Source organism: Paramormyrops kingsleyae, chromosome 6 (assembly GCF_048594095.1).
Source record: "Paramormyrops kingsleyae isolate MSU_618 chromosome 6, PKINGS_0.4, whole genome shotgun sequence".
NCBI lineage: Eukaryota > Metazoa > Chordata > Actinopteri > Osteoglossiformes > Mormyridae > Paramormyrops > Paramormyrops kingsleyae.
This window is the reverse complement of record NC_132802.1, coordinates 4,225,713-4,246,351: the sequence shown is the minus strand read 5'-3', so window position 1 is coordinate 4,246,351 and position 20,639 is coordinate 4,225,713. Positions and strand designations below refer to the sequence as shown.

General features: G+C 42.8%; 1 protein-coding gene across 5 annotated transcripts in view; it reads left to right on the top strand.

Annotated features, from left to right (window-relative positions):
• LOC111859112 (rap1 GTPase-activating protein 1-like) overlaps nucleotides 1-20,639 on the top strand; it is a 107,046-nt gene that overhangs the window by 29,481 nt on the left and 56,926 nt on the right. For 4 of the 5 annotated variants that reach the window (XM_023841506.2, XM_023841509.2, XM_023841504.2 and 1 more), the window contains exon 1: nucleotides 2,972-3,155. The exons of the other annotated variant lie outside the window; for it this stretch is intronic. In XM_023841506.2, the coding sequence (XP_023697274.1) occupies nucleotides 3,112-3,155 (44 nt within the window). In that variant the 5' untranslated portion in view covers nucleotides 2,972-3,111. Of the gene's footprint in view, nucleotides 1-2,971; nucleotides 3,156-20,639 lie in introns of those variants that run through there. 5 annotated transcript variants of the gene reach the window in all.

The following is a 20,639-nucleotide window of genomic DNA, read 5'->3' as shown; positions in this document are numbered from 1 at the left end:
ACAGTACGCCCTGGAACCCCACATTCCCATAACGCGTCCCACAGTATGTGTTGGGGAGCATCTCCTCATGCTGTCTTCAAGTTCCCAAAGCGCAGGTAGAATTTGTAAAAATATTTCCATGAACTCTCATACAGCTGTGTGAAGGAGAAGAGTTGACCCATTGTTCCACTGCCAGGCTGGACTGTGCTTTATTCCTGCTGAATCTTAGGTTCAGCCGCTAGGCAGACTCTCTTCTGCAGTACTAAGGAATAGGCTTTCTCACGGAAGGAGAGATGTGATCCTCTATAGTCGAAATGGAAAATTGAAATGATGCTTTACACACACACACACACACACACACACACACACACACACTGTGCTATTTATTTATACACATACATACAGACAGTTGGGAACTAGCAATGGGCCTGAGTGCAGTCAGCCATTTATCCAGCACCAGGGAGGGGGGGGGGAGTTAAGGGGCCTTGCTCAAGGACCCAAACAACATGTAACTGTTATGCAGATTATGGAATTTGAATCGGTGACCATTGGGCAAGAGACCTAACTCACTGAGTCACATGGCCACCCACACCCTCTGGTCCCCCTTTTTAAAAATGGAAGCTACCATCACCGTTTGTCCAGGAGTACAGAACTGAATGGTTTTCCAAAACATCTTTAGGGCCGTCTTTAGGGTCTCTCTTCATGCGATGAAATATATGTTTTGAATGTGTTGGCTTTGCAGCATCCAGTTTGCATGTTATTTATTTATCAGATTTTTTTTGCAAAAGTAGAATCAGACAGTCCTTGGAGCAATCAGGGCTTAGGGGCCTTGCTCGAGGGCCAAACAGTGAAATCTCTCTCCCAAGTCTGCGATTTGACCCAGCGACCTTCTGATCACAATTACAGCATCCTAATGCACTGAGCCACATGCCACAGTCTGTTTCCCAGTTAGGGTTATAGTTTCTTTAGTACTTAGATGGTACAGACTTCCCAGTTCACCTGTCTGAATTGTGAGTGGGGGAACTCGGGGAGTGTGATTTAAAAAAATATTTAAAATAGTAATGTTTTATATTGTGGGGGGGGGGGGGAGCGAAAAGTAAAAAAAAACAAACAAAAAAAAAACAGCCTTATTCACAGAAGTGTATGGAAAGGAGCTCTGTAGGCTGAACCTGTGTGACGTGGATAATGAGCAGCTGTCCGTACACATCGTCATGTTTACCTGCAGCTCGTTAACCTTAGTTTCAAGATCTCCATATAAAACTGGCTCAACTTCAGGAATGTGCTATGGTGCTGGGACAGCCAGTGCAGATATAGATGAGGTGGAGTTAAGTAAATGATCACTTGGCGAGGGACACTGGCACTTTCGAGGATCATGTTATTTCTTAATGACCCGCTTGACGGCACTCATTTCACGCTCTGGTAGCTGTGCGCTAAGGCTGACGAGGGGATTACAGAAGCTGCCTTCAGCCATGCAGCCCAGTGGAGGTGGACCGTTGAAACTGACGCCGTTGTTCATACCTTTCCTGAAAATCTCTCTGCACTGTCCCCCACCTGGATCACCTACCCGGAAACCCACAGTGGGTGTGGTTGTCCTGCACAGTCAAGACTAACTGGTTAAGTGCTCTTCTGTTTGGCTGCAACACTGGATCTCATTGGCTGAAAGCTGGAACTGATTGTCAGCCTGGAACAATCTTGCCCATCGCACGTTCAGAGTCTCAAGATTGTTTTCAAAGTTCAACGTGTTATTTCTGGCATTCCAGAGAAGCTTGGAAGTTTTGTCTTAAACTCAACATTCAGACTTTGGAGTGCAGAATGCAGGACAAAAGGTCCTATGTTCAAATTACATTAAAAAAAAAATGTAATTATGAATTACATGATTTGTGTTATATATGTGTAGCCAAGTATCAATGCATGTCTGTTTAACTGTTGCAAAATAAGCAGTTCAAACTGCATTTTAGATGGGATAAATGGAACAAATAAAAAGCTATGAACGTTAAGCCTTGCTTCTTCAGTCATAGCATTCTTACGGATCTTGCTCCCTTGGTGACATCATTGTCATGAACACATTTCCCGCTCATGACCTCAGGCAGTAGTACTGGACAATAAATGAAATTATGTAAAGTTAGGACGTGAATTTGGATTTCTGTATATGTATGAAACACTTTGCTCTCTGCTGAACATTTTAATAAGTGTTTTTGAAGATGTAGACTTTAGATATAGAATTTCTTTGGCAAAAATTCTGTGAACTCTTTGTGTCATTTATATGTACGTTGTAGGAGTTAAGAGACCCTTAAGGATGGCAGTTACTCTCTCAGATTAACATTCGGCTTGTAGGTGATTACTGCGTATACCATGGTAACCCTGCAGTGGAAAACTACTGAAATGGTTCAGGCCCATTCAGTCACCAGTTCCAGTGTGTCAGCACCAGAACTCGGGAATCAGTAACATACTGAAGAGCTCCTGAGGGCACTATTACATAAAGAACTGGGTCTAAATCATGGTGGACCTAGAGATTACAGGACGCAAGAATGACTCTGTATGTACCTGCAAACCGTAACAAGCTCCGGAAAATTATTGGGGAAATTAGGATGTAAAACATAGTGTTAGTTTGTGAACAAACTACTGCATTATTTTAAGTATTTAGGTTTTTTCTCCAGGCAATAACTAAGTGAATTTGAAATGAGAATGAATATTTGTCGTAAATTATGTAAACTACAATGAACATTTTTATTCCTGATAAGAGGACGTAATTGTATTTTAAAATGGTGTGGAAAGGCATTTTCTCCTGTTCTTCGTTGGTTGCTTGTGAATCCATGAAAAAACTTTGAAGTTAAAAGTGCAGCACAGAGCCTGACTTGTTACCAGAGCAACTGGAAGTGGTGAACCCCCCCCCCCCCCCCATCCCTTTATGTGGCAAATAGGCGTGAGAGGGAGGAGTGAAAAAGTGAACGAGTAGATGAGCAAGCAGGCGAGAGAGAGAGAGAGACACACACACACACACACGTGTTTGTCCATCCGCTCACTCACTCAAACCGGGTGAGAGCTTAAGGGAGAAGTGAGAGGCACTCGTCTGGAGACGGCAGGACTGAACTTGAGGGGTGGCAGAGGCCGAGCGCGCAGCTTTCAGCCAGCATGCCACAGAGGAAACGCAGCTTCACTTTCGGAGCCTATGGAGGGTGAGCGTCTGCTTGGTTTTCGGTCACTTTCCTCTGCTTGTCGGTATTTGCCCACGTGTGACTTCTGCGTGGGTCTTGATGCGGACAGCTGTTTGCACCCAGTCTGCCCGTAGCTGTGTGTTTGTGTGAGTTTGTGCGTGTGTGTTTATGTGTGTGTCTGTGTGGCTCGGTCGGTACATGTCTGCAGGCAGTATCTGCAGGTGCCCCTGGCACTGTTTACTGGAGCTCTCACAGTCTGTCATATGCATACAGTAAAGCCTTTTTCGTTAATGAAGCCCCGGGGGGGCTGACAAAGCAAGCTTTTCTGTGACATTTCCATCCCCGAGCCGCCATGGCCGGCTTCAGAGCACCTTCTGAGGAAAGATTAACAAAGTGGTCCATTCCAGCCGAGTGGGTTTGGGTTAATTATTTTTGGGGGACAATAAAGGCTGTAACACACTCCGCTGCCGAAGTTTACAGGCCGAGCCTGTTAATGCGTGGAGTACCTCTCTCGGAGGGTAAGCCCCCCCCAGGGGCCCTCTGTGTGCTGCCCATCAGCTGTGCTGCATCCTGCGGCCTGAACTGCCCAGCACCTCTGCCTAACTGGTCAGAGTGGAATACTAGCAGCGGCTGACAGGTCCTCTGGGGGTGGGGGACAAGGCGTCCCCGTGGCTCCACGCAGCCTTAAGCCCCCCCCCCCCCGGACACTCCAAAGAGGACCTGAAACCTAACAAAAGTACTGCCTTCCGATAACCCTTGAATATACTGGGGGGGGTAGAGTCTGCAGATCTGCAGAAGTTTGTAAATGTGTTTGTGAAATTTGTGTTTTCATATTTTAATGTTCAGTGTTTGGAGATATTCATATAGCGGGGGAATATGTGTGTGTATGTGGTCATTTATATATTACATTCTGGGAACCAAGTGTCCCCACAATCTGATAACTTATTTTGATATTGTTGGGAGCATTTTTTGGTCCCCACAATATCAAATATCCCCTGCAGGGGGAAACTCGGTTTCATAAAAATCTGTGATTGCAATCAAAAAACTAAAAGTGCCCTAAAGTCTGTATTTTGTTTGGTCACTTAAGGTTAAGGCTGGGTAGAGATTAAGGTTGTCATTGTTGGGATTAGGGTTTTTCCCATAGAAATGAATGAATGGTCTCTGCAAAGATATGCATACAAATGTGTGTGTGTGTGTGTTTTCCTTGTCTCCCATCATGGTCCTACGATCATATCACACATTTGCTCTCACAGACTTAATGGAAAATAAAATGATTACAGAGTTCTGTGATAGAAAGACCTCCCCTTTAATACAGTGGAGGCAACTTTCTTCCTTTTTTTAAAAAGAAAAAAAAAATCTCCTTTGTTTTCAGTGCATTTCAGAATCCTAATTAAAGGAAGTTAACAATGGGAGAACTGTAATGTCAATGAGAGACATTCCGAGTGGAAAAGCCCATATTGAGGCTTTCGGCTGGGAGCCGCGGTGTTTCATGAAGCTCAGCACTTTCCCCGATGCCACTTTCCACATAACAGTGAAGTCCATGCAAAACAGAGCCCAAGGAAAATAACAGATTTGGAAGGGAAGGGCAGCGTGACCTTCAGCTAAACAGAGCCATGCTTTAGGTGAACTTTCAGTGGGCCTCTCTGTCCATGTGCTGTTTGTGAGGCAATCGCCCTGCGGCTCTTTGTTTTAAAGATTCATGCAGATATTGGGGTGATTCCCAGCTCTGGAAAAAATAAGAGACCACGACACCATTTTTAATTTCACTTTTTTCTCAGTTTATGGGAATGCATCTGTGTAAAACATACATTGTTTTTTTGCAAACTCCAGTCTGGTTCGTCTCTGTTTCTGATTGATGAAGGGCTTCTTCCTTGCTTTATGGGCCTTCAGTCCTGCTTATAGGAGCCTCATACGAACTGTCCTAGCAGTGCAATTCACACCTCCACTTAATGTTTCCCATTGCTTTTGAAGGTCACTTGAGGTTGTCCTCAGATTCAGGACGCACTGTTTGATAACTTGATGGTCATCTCTGGCATTAGAAAGTTACTTCTGCCCTCTACCTCATCATTCCCAGTGTCTCCTGCTTCATCTCGTTCTTATGTCTTGCTGTCGTAGGAGCTTTGGGCCTGGAAGCAGCCTGCCTCGCAGTGTAGTCTTCTGCTAGCAGAACCAGGATTAAACCAAGATGTAAAAATGCTGATTTTTTGAGAGCTATATATGTGTAGATGGTCCGGGAATGCAGTACATCTTAAAGGTCACAGTGTGACTTTTCCCAACATTTGTAAAAAGCGAAGCAGGTTGTGGAGGAACATCACAGTGCAGCCAACAGCAGAACCACTCAGTCACTCATTCAGCTGCTTTACTTAAAATCTATAAAAACGGGGCTCAGCAGGTTAGGATGCTGGGCCTGTGATTGGATGGTCACCCCGGGCTTCTGAAAAGGGCTCTGATCCCTCACACTCGTCTGACTCTACCCTCTGTAACCTCTGTGTTGCTTTGGATAAAAGTGGCGGCTAAATAAATAAAATGTCAATGTAAAATGTAAGTATGTATTAGAGTGAAATAATGCTGATATTCACTGGTGGTGATGGTCAGGTGGTTAATCATCTGGAGGGTGGGACATTTAAAAAGGAACGACTTAAGGCTGTGCTCTCGGGGACTTCCTGGTATTCTGTTGATTTCCTGTCTAAGAGAATGATAAGATAATGGTTAGAGAAACTGTACTTGTGGCCAAAATGTAGAATGGCTCATCAGGGGGGCCCCATTTTTAGCTTTAAAAAAGGTCCCAAATTCTTTTTGTCATGCTTTAGATTAAAGGTAATAATAAATAATAAATGCAATAAGCATCCAGTCACCCTAATAGCCGTTGGTCTTCACAGTCAACCACTATACCACACAGCACATCTATTTAATCTCTGGGGTTTCCATTAATCATTTATAGCAAAGGGGGGGGGTCCCTGTATTTCCACTCCTCACTCTTGTGGTACTTGCACCCTCTGGCACTGATTTGCCTGCCGGTGGCATGAGGCCTTGGTTAGACCACATGTCCCAGGGAGGTTTCTTAGTCTGAAACTGCCAAACGGGTTGCTGCTGTTTGCTGCTGATCCTCTGTCTTTTTTCCCCACACACACTTGATATCATTATATTGTATCATTACTGCTGTATTAGCATAAGAATTAAGATGTGATGCTACAGCTAATTAGGTCTTTCCTAATCACACTGGGTCAGTTGTGGTTAGAGGGAGCTATGTGAAGTGATACAAGGCAGCTGCCACATTGTCCCCGGGTACAGCTGGCTGCGTGATTGGTGCTGGGCGTCATCCCCGGGTACAGCTGGCTGCGTGATTGGTGCTGGGCGTCATCCCTGGATACGGCCGGCTGCGTGATTGGTGCTGGCCGTCATCCCTGGATACGGCCGGCTGCGTGATTGGTGCTGGCCGTCATCCCTGGATACGGCCGGCTGCGTGATTGGTGCTGGGCGTCATCCCTGGATACGGCCGGCTGCGTGATTGGTGCTGGGCGTCATCCCTGGATACGGCCGGCTGCGTGATTGGTGCTGGGCGTCATCCCTGGATACGGCCGGCTGCGTGATTGGTGCTGGGCGTCATCCCTGGATACGGCCGGCTGCGTGATTGGTGCTGGGCGTCATCCCTGGATACGGCCGGCTGCGTGATTGGTGCTCGGCGTCATCCCTGGATACGGCCGGCTGCGTGATTGGTGCTGGGCGTCATCCCTGGATACGGCCGGCTGCGTGATTGGTGCTGGGCGTCATCCCTGGATACGGCCGGCTGCGTGATTGGTGCTGGGCGTCATCCCTGGATACGGCCGGCTGCGTGATTGGTGCTGGGCGTCATCCCTGGATACGGCCGGCTGTGTGATTGGTGCTCGGCGTCATCCCTGGATACAGCCGGCTGTGTGATTGGTGCTGGGCGTCATCCCCAGATAAGGCTGTGTGTGATTGCCGCTGGATACCGCCATAGTGTCCTCTTGTAAACATACAGTTGTCTGTTATGAAGCGGCAGTGATAACCGCCTCCCTGCTCACTGTCGTGTTTTCACAGAAACCTTAAGAGTGAGTATCAGAAGGAGTCACGTATATTCAAGGGTTATCAGCCATGCAATGGATATGGATGAAGAAGGAAAATTAATCTGTCATACTTACCGTCATTAGTTATATTTGAAACCTGTCCCCACTGCGGTTCCCTAGTAGTGGGTTTGAGAACTTGTGTTTGAGATTGTTTTATACGAACGTTTTACTGTTAACAAAGCAGCTGAAATAGGGTTAGTAAGAACTATTCCCTAGCTTGCAGGTACCATGCAATAGCTGGCCAGGTATGAAGCATGTCCAGGAAAAAAAAACATAAACATAAAAGTTTATAAGACATAAACAAAGAGAGAAAGTAAAACCCCACCCCATTTTTTATGCTAAATGTCAGTCTCCTTTTCTAAATCCGTCTTTTCTGGAACATCATGGAAGAACTTCTTCACCTTTGATCCATTTTGGATACTGCAGTGAAGTACAGTATGATCTTTCTCAACAGGGCTTATCTAAATGCTAAAAATACTTTCTTTTTTCTTTACAAACTTTTATAATGCAAAAATATAATATTTGCAATTAGCTGAAATTGTCATTAATGTGGGTTACGGGTGGTTCATGCAGAATCTTCCAGATATAGCTGGGACATGCTACCTTCCTTTTTTTTAGATTTTATTGGTGTTTGAATACGACCCTCCTTTTTGTGTACTGAACAGAACCTCTTGTAATCAAGACATTTTGTAGGTGGACTTGATGTTCTGCAAATTTTCCTTTCCTTTAAATATTATTCTAGAGAAGTATTCGATTGCTAATGCTATCTGTAAAAGTGGTATTTTGATTATTTTATTCGGATGGCACAGTGGCTTAATGGATTACACTGTTTCCAGGCTTGGAGGGTCAAATCACGGTCCCACTCCTGGGATAGGCTGAAGGCTTTCCATAATGCTGTGCCACATAAGTGTTTGGGAAATGGGTGCATGGTTATTTTCTGCAAAAGGGCTGCTGATATCTACTGTGAGTGGAAATACCCAGCAATGATAGCTGTCCATCTATGTCTGTCTTCTAACCACTTATCCTGCTCAGAGTCGTGTGGCAAACATGATGTAATTTCTTACATTTCTTCTGCCCCCCTGAATCTGCCAGGGTATCCGTGCCCCTTCTGCCCCCCCCCCCCGAATCTGCCAGGGTATCCGTGCCCCTTCTGCCCCCCCCCCCTGAATCTGCCAGGGTATCTTTCCCCTCTGCCCCCCTGAATCTGCCAGGGTATCTTTCCCCTCTGCCCCCCTGAATCTGCTAGGGTATCCGTGCTCCTTCTGTGCCATTGTTCATGAGTGTGATTTAGAGCCCACATCAGAAAAACCTCAAATCTAAGAAATTTCCTTTACACATCAACTAAAACAAACATTATCAGTGTCTCCTGCAATTTGTGTCATATGTCGCTGAGGCCCTTGAAAAATCGCTGCTTCGCCTTTTTCTCAAGGGCGATTCGGGAGTGAAAGTACATAGGGATGTTTGGTTAATGAATCGTCTTGCTTATGCCCGCATGTCTTCGCTGAAGCCCCGTGACAGATAGCTTCGGAGGCCCTCACAACACAAGTGTCTGTTTATATGAGGGTCTCACTGTGTATCACGTGTGAGAACTCAGTCTGTCCCGAGCAAGTCCACAGACACAGACGGTGAATTCACACTACACCAAGCACACTAAAAATGAATTATGTGCAAAGAATGAATTCATAAGCAGAGCACCTTTGCCATAAAAGATATCTCACAGAAAACAAAGGATTATTCCGTAACACTGACAAAGTTAATAGATTGTTTGAAAATTATTTACAGCAGTTGGGGTCATGTTTGCTTTGGGACTATATTTCTGCTGATATGGCAGAAATATGTTGTGGGATAGGTTTGTCTTTGATTGACTGATGATAAAAGAAGGGAAAAAAACAAGTGTCCTGTACTAATCTTTGAGAACCATCTACGTCAATATGAAGTCCTTACACAAAAAGAGCTGGTTTTAGGAGTGAAACCCCGATGAGTGAGTGGGTCAGTCATGTGACCATAAAACATGCACATCAGATTCCATTCCAGTAACCAGCCGTTATTTGCTAAAGTTAAAAGCCTATATATTTCTGAAATCTTTTTTATGTAGGTAAAGCGGTGACCATTGCTGTTACGATTGCTTTCATGATCTGATATCAGGGCACATTTATAATATCTGCATTTAGCACACAGTACATAAACTTGGTAGAAAAATAAATAAATATCAAATAATGTAAGTCCGTTTGAGGGGCCTCCTTGCCCAGAATGGCCTCTCTGTAAACTCTGTAGCTCTGTACGTGGCTGGAATCACAGGTTGCTTCAGATGCAATCATCATTTGTAGATTAAAATATTTCAGGCATTAGGTGCTATGTGGCACGTTAAAAATCCCAATCTTATAATCTCAAATCTGATAATTAACCAGAATTAACATTAATGTCAGTCTGTATTACTCTTTAGACAATTATAAGTCATCTAGAATGAAAAAAAATGCTTGTTATTCTAAGTAAATACTAAGGATATGTCGACCAAATGTTTTGTAGGCATATATTTTTTTATTAAAACCCTAGTGAACTGTTAAAATCCTGCACGCTCTATTCATGTTTGGGGTCGATTTGACTCCAATTTTTAAAAATTTATAGTTAATTTTTAAATTTAATTGATTCACTTCAGACCTTTTTCACTATTAAAGGCCATCCCATCCCAACTGGGTTCATTCCATTGTGTGAAAGGCAACATCAGGCTTGACTTAAACATTACTTTCTAACTTTGTAAAGCGAAATATAACAAATAAATATATATACAGTACACTACCAGTCAAGTTTTTGCACACACAGAGATTTTCTAAATTTGTATGTTGCTCACTTAACATTTACAAAACATACTCAATATTCTTGGCTAACAAATAAATATATAGCACATTCACCATTTGAGTACCTTTCTTAATAAAACAACATATCTTTGATTCGTCAAAGTAACCTCCTCTAGCAGTTATACTGTAACAGCAGAGAAAATTCAATGCATTCTTTCTACAAGGGGCATATCTACATTACCTAAAACCTGAGTTCACCCCCCCCCCCCTGAAGCTCTTGTAATCAAGACATTTTGTAGGTGGAGCTGGGGGCCCTTAACCCCCCAGCTTCATGGGGGCTGCTGCAGGTGGCTGCCCTTTGCTCCCAAGCTTGCGCTCACCTACATGTGCGTCATAGAGAGCAAGATGGGAGTAGGTGAGAAGAGAATTTCCCCATGGGATCAATAAAAGTTTAGTAGGTATCCAGGGATGTGGAAAATGGGGGAAAGTTGGGATAATTCCATGAAACGTATTTCTAAACAAACAATCAAAGCGATAACCTTGAATATAAAGTGGTCCAGAAAATGCATTAAACCACGCTCTGCCCTCCGGACATTTGCTCAACCAAATTCAAATCTGCCGCCTCACGTAAATGCTATATGCTTCAGGGCTAAAAGCCACACATCACATCCCCTAAGCTTTAAGAACGGGATAAACTAGTCCATTATTTAGTATCCTTATCTCACTTATTTACATTCACATGATTACTTTATGTACTTTATATAGTTACTGTGGGGGGAAAAGAACGGATACAACACCCTTTTAAGGCAAACACTGGGCATAGGGCAGATGTGTCGCAACAAACACAAATACAAACAGGTAGACTTTCAGGAAGTTATTAGTCATTGCTTTGGCAGAATTAGGGTAATAAGGCAAACAACAGTGATTTAAAATCCTTACAACAAAATTAAACAGGATCCCAACCGCCTCCCCCCACTTGGCGAATTTTATTGCCAAGATTTCAAATTTCGGAATAGTGCTGCTTTTTGAAATGCCATATACCTCGGTATGATGTCTGGACAGTATGAAAAATTAGACGTGTGGGTACCTCCGACCCTCCTCATACAGCTACTCACCTTAACTACTACCACAAGTTATTCTTCCTCTACTCTTTAGTTGTTGGTAGCTGATCTGTGGAAGTTAGCGCTGCCACCTACTGGAAATACCCAAAAAACTATCTCGCACATAGGCGGTCAATGCGCACAGATGTGCAGGCACGTGCAGAGGGAGGGGGGGGGGGGGGCGGAGGGTGCTTGAGCACCCGCCCCTTTCCTCCAGGATGCCTCAAGTGCCCTTTTCTTGGGTTTTTTTTTGTTTTGTTTTGTTTCTTAATGTGTATGTGCGTATGGAGCCCTGTCTTTGCCCCTCAACAATAAAATGTAATTATTAATCTCAATTTTGCTAAATAAAGGGATCTGGCTTGCATCAGTCACATGACTGCCATTAACCAATGCTCGCCCTTGAGGGCAGAGCGCGCTCGTTACGAGCCGGGTACGAGCTCACAAAGTGCACGCGCATTTTCTGCAGGCTGGGTGGTGCGGAGCTGGAGGAGAAGCAGGCAAATTAATTGGAAGGTGCAGACTGCAACAAAACAGTAAATAGGGTGTACAGCGCACACTATAGTCTATAACAAGAAATGAATTGAAATAAATGAGCGTGCTGTTTGTGCAACAGCGCGACAAACATTACCTGTCCTTTTATGAACTGCACGAGTAGTGGTGGTCATTAACTGCTAGCTAACTGGGTAAGGGTGTTACAAGGGGGTCTGTAGCTCTGTCCACCGTTTTAGGGAACATGTTTTGTTTTAAAGTAAGTTACAGGACTTTTCCCTTCTTTTCTGGAGGGCTTTTATTTCACTAAAAACAATCTAATATGGATATCCACATAATTCCATATTAGATTCGTCATGAATGTGAGTTGTTGTTATTCAGCCTGTTCTATCTTTTTTAACTTTGAGCACCCGCCCCTTTAAATGTCTCTGCACGGCCCTGCAGATGTGCAAGGTTTCTGCTAGACAAAAAAAATCGGAGTTACATGAGCAGCGACCATTTGAGCTAAAACGTCTTGGCCTAGATGGCTTTCCATATAAGTTAGGCAGGAACGTCCTATTTCACATTGGCCACATCGACAGAACGGAGAAGTTGTCTTTACGGTTCCCCCAACTTGCTCTTTGTAGAGTAAGCTGGTCACGAAGGGCAGCCACGTGTTGCGGCGCCCCAAGTTAGGGGAGGTGTAAAGACAATTTACCCACGGGGATCAATATAGTATCAATTAATAATAATAATATTATTACAGGTTTTTCATGTATGTGTTAGATCTGCAGACCGCTTGGAAACTTTAAAACCTAGATTGAAAACTGATTTTTATACAGTCACTTTCCTTGGGTTTTAACTTCATGGTGCATTCTATTGATGCTCTTATTTCAGTCTGAAATTGGGCATTTATTTGTGATTTCATTCAGCCTGAGGCTAAGCTGTTGTTTTTGATTATGCTCATTTTTTATTTTTTAATTTGTCTCCTTGTATTGTTTCGGTGGTTTTCTTGCCTTTTAATTACACAGGACAACAAAAAAAGCTTCTTTTTTTTTAATCATCAGAGACCATTTTTCCAAATCAGTTTTTCATGCTGATTCCATATTTGTTTTCAGTTTTTTTCTGTCAAGTTAACTTTTTGATTTATGAGTAATGCTAGTTAATACTATAATTGCAAGTATTGTGTACTAAAACAAAAGCATCACTGTAGTATAGGGTAAAATATCTTTAGAGCAAAATCAAATAAAACAGACAGTGGGCATATAGAAATTGAAAAGTGTTTAACCACCATTGTTTCTTCAAAAACACTTTGAGTTGTGTACACCATGTCTGGATTGTCACAGTACAGCATCCAGCAGTAGTCAGCCAACATGCTTTTATTGTAACCAGCTGCACCTTCACCGTACTCATCACCTTCTACAGAATCAAGACCATCATGTGGCTGTACAAGAACAGGCAATGAATCGTCATGAGGAACAGGCCTGATTGCAGAATCTAGGCCGGGATATACAATTTTGAGCTTAATTTTAGCTGAGAATCCATTTGTATTCGTGCGGCAAAAGTAGCAGAGATGGTCTCGCAGTTCCCTCCACACCATCGAAATTCCAAATGGCATTGCTGCCTTTCGCCGATTTAGCCAGTCATGCAGACCATTTGAACAACTGGTACAGATGACATGTGGAGCCCAAGATTTATCCTGGTCTCCAGGTGGACAGCCAAAGTATAATTTGTATATCTTCTTAAGATCTGCAGTGATTGGGCGACGTTGTGCTTTCATTGTGAATGAACCGCACACATAACATGGATGATTAATACAATTTCTAGGCATGATAACTGAAAGCTAACACAGTTGATGCTGTCTGTCACTTCCACCTTTGATTTCCAGGTCGATGACCCAGAATTCAAATTTGAGAGTTAGATTTAGTATTTCTTTTGCAACAATTCGAGAAATAATAAAAAATTAGTTGAGAGCTTACGTCAGCAAAACAAAACCTGAGGCACCACTACCTGTGTTTCCCGCCAAAATGAGTTTGCAGTACCCCGTGTGAATTTAAAGTTGACGGAGCCCGAAATTCGAAAGCATATTGACGACGTGACAAACAAACGTGTTAACGGGACCAGCTATGGTGGGTTAACATGGCTGAAATTTAAGGAACGCCACAGGTCAAAAACACGTGAATTTTAACGTGTAGAATACACGTTAACAACACGGGCTTATTTTACCAATTGGTCGATTAATGTAAATTATTTCCCCCCATTTAAGTTAATTTTATTTTAACAACAACAAACTGTCACTGCAGGACTTTAGAATGGACGCCGGCGTTTCGGCAATATACTGCAAGTTATTTACGCCCACATTTCGATAAGCAGAATAGTTTAAGCTTAAAATATCAATGAGAGGCGTATTGTTTACCACATGCTACTGTTTTGTTATACCATGGAAGCGATATAAGCACTTAAGTTACGGCGAAGAAAGGGACAGCTCTTAAAGAGGTAAAAAGACGTTTGTGGCGTGGTGATACTTTTTGCAGTTAAAAGTCCGACACGTTTTCTTGTAAATATAGTTTTTCATTCGCATTTTAGTTTATATTTTTTTAGTAACCATTTGTTTCCGTTTACGATAACACTGGTCCCAAAGCGCACGAACACACATTGGCACCGCTAATCAACGTATAATAAGCCCAGATTCTAGCCTAAACATTTTCTCATGCACTTATTCAGTGGAAATTCTGTGGTAACAGGCAGACAAATTTATGGCTTTAATGATGAGTGAATTTATACTCATCAATACACTGCTGAGGTTCAGCAGCAAAACTACAATAAGCTGTGTTTTATGTACAATACTATACTGTATTATAGCATCTTTGAATTATACACAGTTCAGCAATTTAATTTGTACAATGCTGTAATTTGAGAAGCGCTTGAAACAGCTGTACTGCATTTTTTTGAGTCAATAAAATTCAGTAGAGTACAGAGGGTCGGTTCCTGTACGACAGTGGAAAAGCGGCATTAGAGATGAGACCCCACATTCATTTCAATGGATTTTACTCTGCATTTAGAAAAGTTACATTGTTCACAATGCAAGTCTAAAAAATAAAAACTTTAACAAGACAGAATTATGCAAGGAAAATTGCAACTATTGCAAGAAAACAAAGCAGCAAACCACCAAGAACAAAAAAAAAATAATCAAAATCACTAAATAACTAAACTACACAGGCTACTAATGTTATAAATGCCTATAGGGCTGGTGCTGTAGCATTATCTGATGGCTGTGAGCATACATTAATTTGTGCAGGTTAGGCAGTAAACAGTCATATGCCTTTGGCAAATGTATACTCCACACTTGTCGCAAACCACCATTGTCTTGGCGTCGCCACCTTTGCAAAACCGGCATCTTGTCTTTCCCCCTGTCACTTCCCTCGCCTCTATGTTATTGAATACAGAGGCTGCCTGTTTAACACCCCTCACAAATGATCCAGCAAAGGGATTACTGGACAGAGGTGACCTCTGCTGTGCCGCAGGAGTAACTAGAGCTTCTCCTAGCGCCTGCAAAAACAGTCTTATATTGAAATTTTGAGTGTCTGATGTAGGCCTGACCTTGCCCGAAATGATAAATGAATTGTGGAGTGAGATATCCAGCATGTCAAAAAACAGCGCAAGGGGCCAGCGTGACGTCTCTCGTCTGCAACTGTAGGTGTCAGTGGATTTTTTCAGGCTGTTGACCACTCTCATTGACTTTTTGTAGTCCAATATGATCTGAGGTTTCTTTTTAGTGTGGGTCCACCCACGATACTTGTGGGTGGTGCTCATGAAGATGACATTCACATCTTTCCTTGGTATGTAGGAGACAAGTACGGTGCTGGGGGTGTACACAGATCTGGAGGAGCGCACTGGCCTGCCTTCGGCTGAGCGCAGAGCGCGCGGCAGTTCCGGCCTGTTACGCCGCACAGCCCCCACCATTGATAATTTTCTTCTCAGCAGCTCTTGGGCAAGTTCATAAGAGGCAAAAAAACTGTCACAAAAGATAGTGTGACCTTTCAGCCCCTTTGTCAGATCCAGCACCACTCTCGTACTCCGAATCTTCTTCTCGGATTCTCCTGCAGTCTTTCCTGTGTACAGCTTTACAGTCCAGACATAGCTGGAAACGGAATCACAGGCCAGCCATAATTTTATGGCATATTTCCCTGGCTTGTTTGGCACATTTTGCTGGAAATGACAGCGACCTGCAAGAACAAATAAAGAGAACACTTATTTGCTAGCAAATAAATCAGTTTCTTAAATGTTTTAGACAAAAATTCTGGAAAAAAATGACTTGTGTAATAAGTAGTAATGCTTTAACCTCAGCCTTCAATCAGTGCTCCTGAAATACATTAATTACACAATCATAGAACATTCATAAGCAGCATGTAAGAATACCTTAACATGTCTTAAACATTGCATTCATTATATATTTAGTTAGCAAGACATGACAGCTGTAATACACATTAATAAAATATAACAGTCATATCCATCCAGCGATATGTCAGTCTAATGTAACCGCTTGACCTGTTGGGGGTGGGGGTGGGCTATGGGTGAAAAGCAGGGAACAACCTAAGATGGGGTGCCAAGTCACACATGCAGATTGGCAACTCCAGTTGGCCTCAGTACACTTTTGCAATGGAACATTAGGTACTTTCCCCTTCTGCATTGACTTCTCGTATTGTACCTGTACAAAAAGTCTGAGTAGTAAAATTTGCAAAGCAATTGGGATGCTTTTTGGTAATTCCGTACTTTGGGGTGAGACTTGCAAACTGCCTCTGAAACACAGTACAAAAGGCTTACTGAAAAAAGTTACAAACTCAGAAAACAATAAAAACAACATAAAAAAAGTTATAATAATGGACGCGTGGACAAATGAAGAGACCCAAAATTTAACTGCAGTCTGGCTGGAAGAACAAGATGATGATCAGGGTGCCGTGAAAAGAAATTTTAAAAAGCATTTTGTGTAATGTGCCAGGGCAGCATGGTATTGGAAAGTTTTCAAGTATCGCAATGAGATTATGTTGCAATACATACTGGAATACAGTGGTACCTCAGTTCTCGAACCCATTAGAACTCGAATTTCTTAAGTCGAACCAACCAGTTTGAAATTTTTTTTACCTAGAACTCGATCTGAATCTCAGAAGTCAAACCGTGAATGCAGACCTAAGAACTTGTACACGCGGGGAAATTAGTCACGCGGCACGTCTCTCAGCGGAAACATAGGGTAACGCTTTAGTCTAAGCCTCACATTCACTGTGATAGCATCTTGCATGTTTACACTAGCTGAATACATATTTAGACAATGGTAGACAGTAACAGTAATTATTATATAATACATTTTAAAATAAAGATTTCTTATTTTAATATTAATAATAACCCATTAATACATTTAATTATAATAATATTGTCGTGCGGAGCAGGGACGGAACGGAGACGTCAGGGTATCGGGGAATACAGGGTTTAATTACAGCTAAGGCAGGCAAAACGCAGACGGACGATACAATGACTAGGCTGGGGAAACTAACTGAAACGCGGACGAAATACAGAGGGCTAATGACAACAACCAGAAACTGCTGATCACACGGGGATTCCACACGGGGTTAACGAGGGGGCGTGGCACACGGAAGGAGAGGACGATCGGGGCAGGACACATTGTTTGGATACATTTATTTTCTTACTTTACAAATTATCGTTTTGATAAATGTGCTTAGATGTATTTAGTACAGTATATGCTCTTCTTGTTTTATCCGGTTCATTTTGTGTTTAAATGCTAAAAAAAAAAAAAAAAACATATTTAGATGTAATGTAATTTTTTGGGGGCCGGGAACCAATTAATTGGTTTCCATTATTTCTTATGGGGAGAATTCGATCACAACTCTAACTTTTTAGGATTCGATCCGGAGTTCTGAACGGATTAAATTCGAGTTCTGATGTACCACTGTATTTATAACGAAAGGAGTTCAAAATAAGTTTCTGACAAACCTGTCTGGAAGTGAAGGATGAAAATGATTGCCTCGGAGTACGGATGCAGAGCTCACGCAAAAGCAACGGTGATGCACTTTAAACAGACTTTTAAAGACATATACTAGATAATAAGAAGGAACAATCATTAAGTTTACAGCGCTTGCTGAGTTTTGCGTCCTATAACAAAGTAAAAATGATTTGGTGAAAGTTAAACCCGCCGCGCTATAATGTCCGGACAATATGAAGGTTTGAAAAAGCCCGAATTCAACCCAGCTGACGATCGCTGTCCTTGCGATGTCAGAAGTGCATAACACGCGGTGTTTGCATTAATATCAAACATCGCCCAGCCCTATAATATACTATAAGAATTTTTCGAATTCAGTACAAAACACTGAACACACCTTATCCAACTCACTAACTGCCAGGTTTAGTAGGTATGTTTGAGCAGGAAAATTTGTGTGGCAAACTGGCCCTCCATGACCGGAAGGTACCCTGGTGTAAAGCCTTACCAAAAATAAAATACTATAAACTGTTATAATAATGTATAAACAGAGTGAGTTACCTTTGAACGGAATCAGCCTCTCGATAACAGCGACATCCTGATCAGGGTTGTACAGCAAATTTAGCTTGTCCACCCACAATTCCCATACGTCTCTGATAGGTGCTAATTTGTCTTCGGCGCTCGCTGCAACTTCTGTTTCGTGTTTGGCAAAGCGAATTGACACAGAGATAGCACGAAACCTTTCAAGGTCCATTGTGCCAGATATTATGTGCCTTCCAGTATCAAAATTCCAAAGATTGGCAACAGCTTCTCCCTTTGACTTGTACAGTCCGATAAGAATCAGCAGACCAAGGTAGGCATTGAACTCGGTGCTATCCATCTCAACCCACTGATCGCCAAACCTCCGCCTCCCCTCCAGGTTTGTATTTTCCATGATCATCTTTTCAATCGAGTGTGGAATGAACAGCTTAAAAGTAGATACTATATCCCCTGCTTGAGAACTAGCCATCCTTGTTAGCCCTGAAATGAGCTTGCGCTCTGCTGGCTTCTTGCCTGGACATACTCCATCTTCATCTAGCCGGTTGGACCAACAGATTGTTCCATTTTTCGACAAAAATACGTCTGCGTCTGCCTGTGCTTCTACTTCTTCACAATCCGTGTCAGGATAATCAGATACATCTTCTCCTGCAAATTCTGCCATCCTGTCTCCCATTAAGCTTCGACTGAGGAGGTAGTCAGTAGAGATGCTCCGAAAGTTCGGCGGCCGATTTAAAACGGTCGGTTCTCAGTCTTAATTACTCAGTCGACGGCCTTTAAATAATGAAGAACAGTTATTACCAGATTTATGATTAATTCTGAAAGCACACCTCTTAATTTTAGGTTTTTTCGCCCTGATCGAAGTATCGTAGCCAGATTTGATAAAACCTTCACACGCGCGGTTTTGTGGACGCTACCATGTTAGATGACGTATTCACCCAACGACCATGGATTTGAAAGTAGATCCCTCATTGGCCCATAGATATGAAACATAGATCGCTCATTTGCTATAGAAAACGTGGATCCCTCATTGGTCTATAGATATAAACACGTAGACTCCTCATTGGCTGCTGCTGGCTGTCGCGTCCGCAATGTTGGAGTGGAGATGCAGACTTCTCTACAAAATGTAACGCGATTAATTCTGAACCGATTTTCAGGTAGTTACGTAAATCTAGCAGTTTGAGTGCAGTGCCGCCATGCATGGATGGCCACAGCAAGAAGGGATACGAATTGTGTTAATTAGTGGAAACAGATGTTCAGAAAATGGAATGTACTGAGCAAATAAACACGCAACGCTGACATATATCATATACATTTTTAAATTTCAGGAACCTTAATCTATGGAAAATAAAATATAACCTATAACATAAAAGTGGGCGATTTTTTAGAGCTCCTCCTAAATGTCCCAGGGGAGCCTTTTAAGGAAGCTTGTGTCATTTTCAGGGGAGCCAACCATAATTCGAACCATGGACCATGTCCTTCAAAGGATGCAGCCCCTGAATTCAGACACAGCCAAATACCGAATAAGCCACATATACATGACAAGGCTGAACCATTTCGACGGCTCCTTCAAATGTGGTCTGTCGAGTTGCAGCCCCTGAATTCAAACACAATCAATGTAACCTTTGTAGGCTGCTTCCCACAAAGGTTTGCGCAGTGAATCTTGGGATATGTTGGGCTATGAAGGATCCAGCGGCTGTGTCCTAATTCATGGTATAAGAAAGTACAGCCCTTGTAGGTCGAAAAGAAAGTCTTGTCAAATGTGACGGTCTGGCCTATGGATAATTTATTTGCATCTCCAACTCTTCCCCCTCTCACCCTTGATAGGAGGAGCGCTTCATGATTCGCCTAGCCAGGACACACCCACTTTACCTCTGCCCAATGAAACTTGGGATATGCTGGGCTGAGTGATCCACTGGGTGGACCTCACATCCTCAATTATGGATACATATTTTAGTACAGTAAGCTGTGTCTGATAATGGGATTTGGTCAGAATATTACAGGCCAATAACTGTAGCCTTTAATAAGTGCCTTTCAAAATATGTAATAAAATTGTAAGATGTGTTGATTTGCCAAGTGGTCTTAGCCTGTTGGTGATGCAGTTGGAGTTGCCCTTGAAGTGGGAACCAGTACCCACACCCAGACACAGACAGCCACCCAGTGGACCTGTTATGGGACGCAATATGCTGTGTTGGTGTGAACCAGGATAAGAGTCAACATGTGGCAGCTCTACAGGGGGAAGGCAAGGCAAGTTGTGCATGTGCCTTTTGTTATGGCAGTGAAGATCCAGTGAGAGAGACCTTAGCTGCTTGACAGTGTCCTACATTTTTTTCATGTGCCTTTTGTTATGGCAGTGAAGATCCAGTGAGAGAGACCTTGGCTGCTTGACAGTGTCCTACATTTTTCCCCTTCCCAGGGTTGCCAGCTTTGGTCAGCTGACTGGAGTGAGATTGTCAATCGAGGCAAGTCTGCTCACACATGCACACGCATTAACGTGTGTTAATGATTTTATTATCTTGTAAATGGTCTAT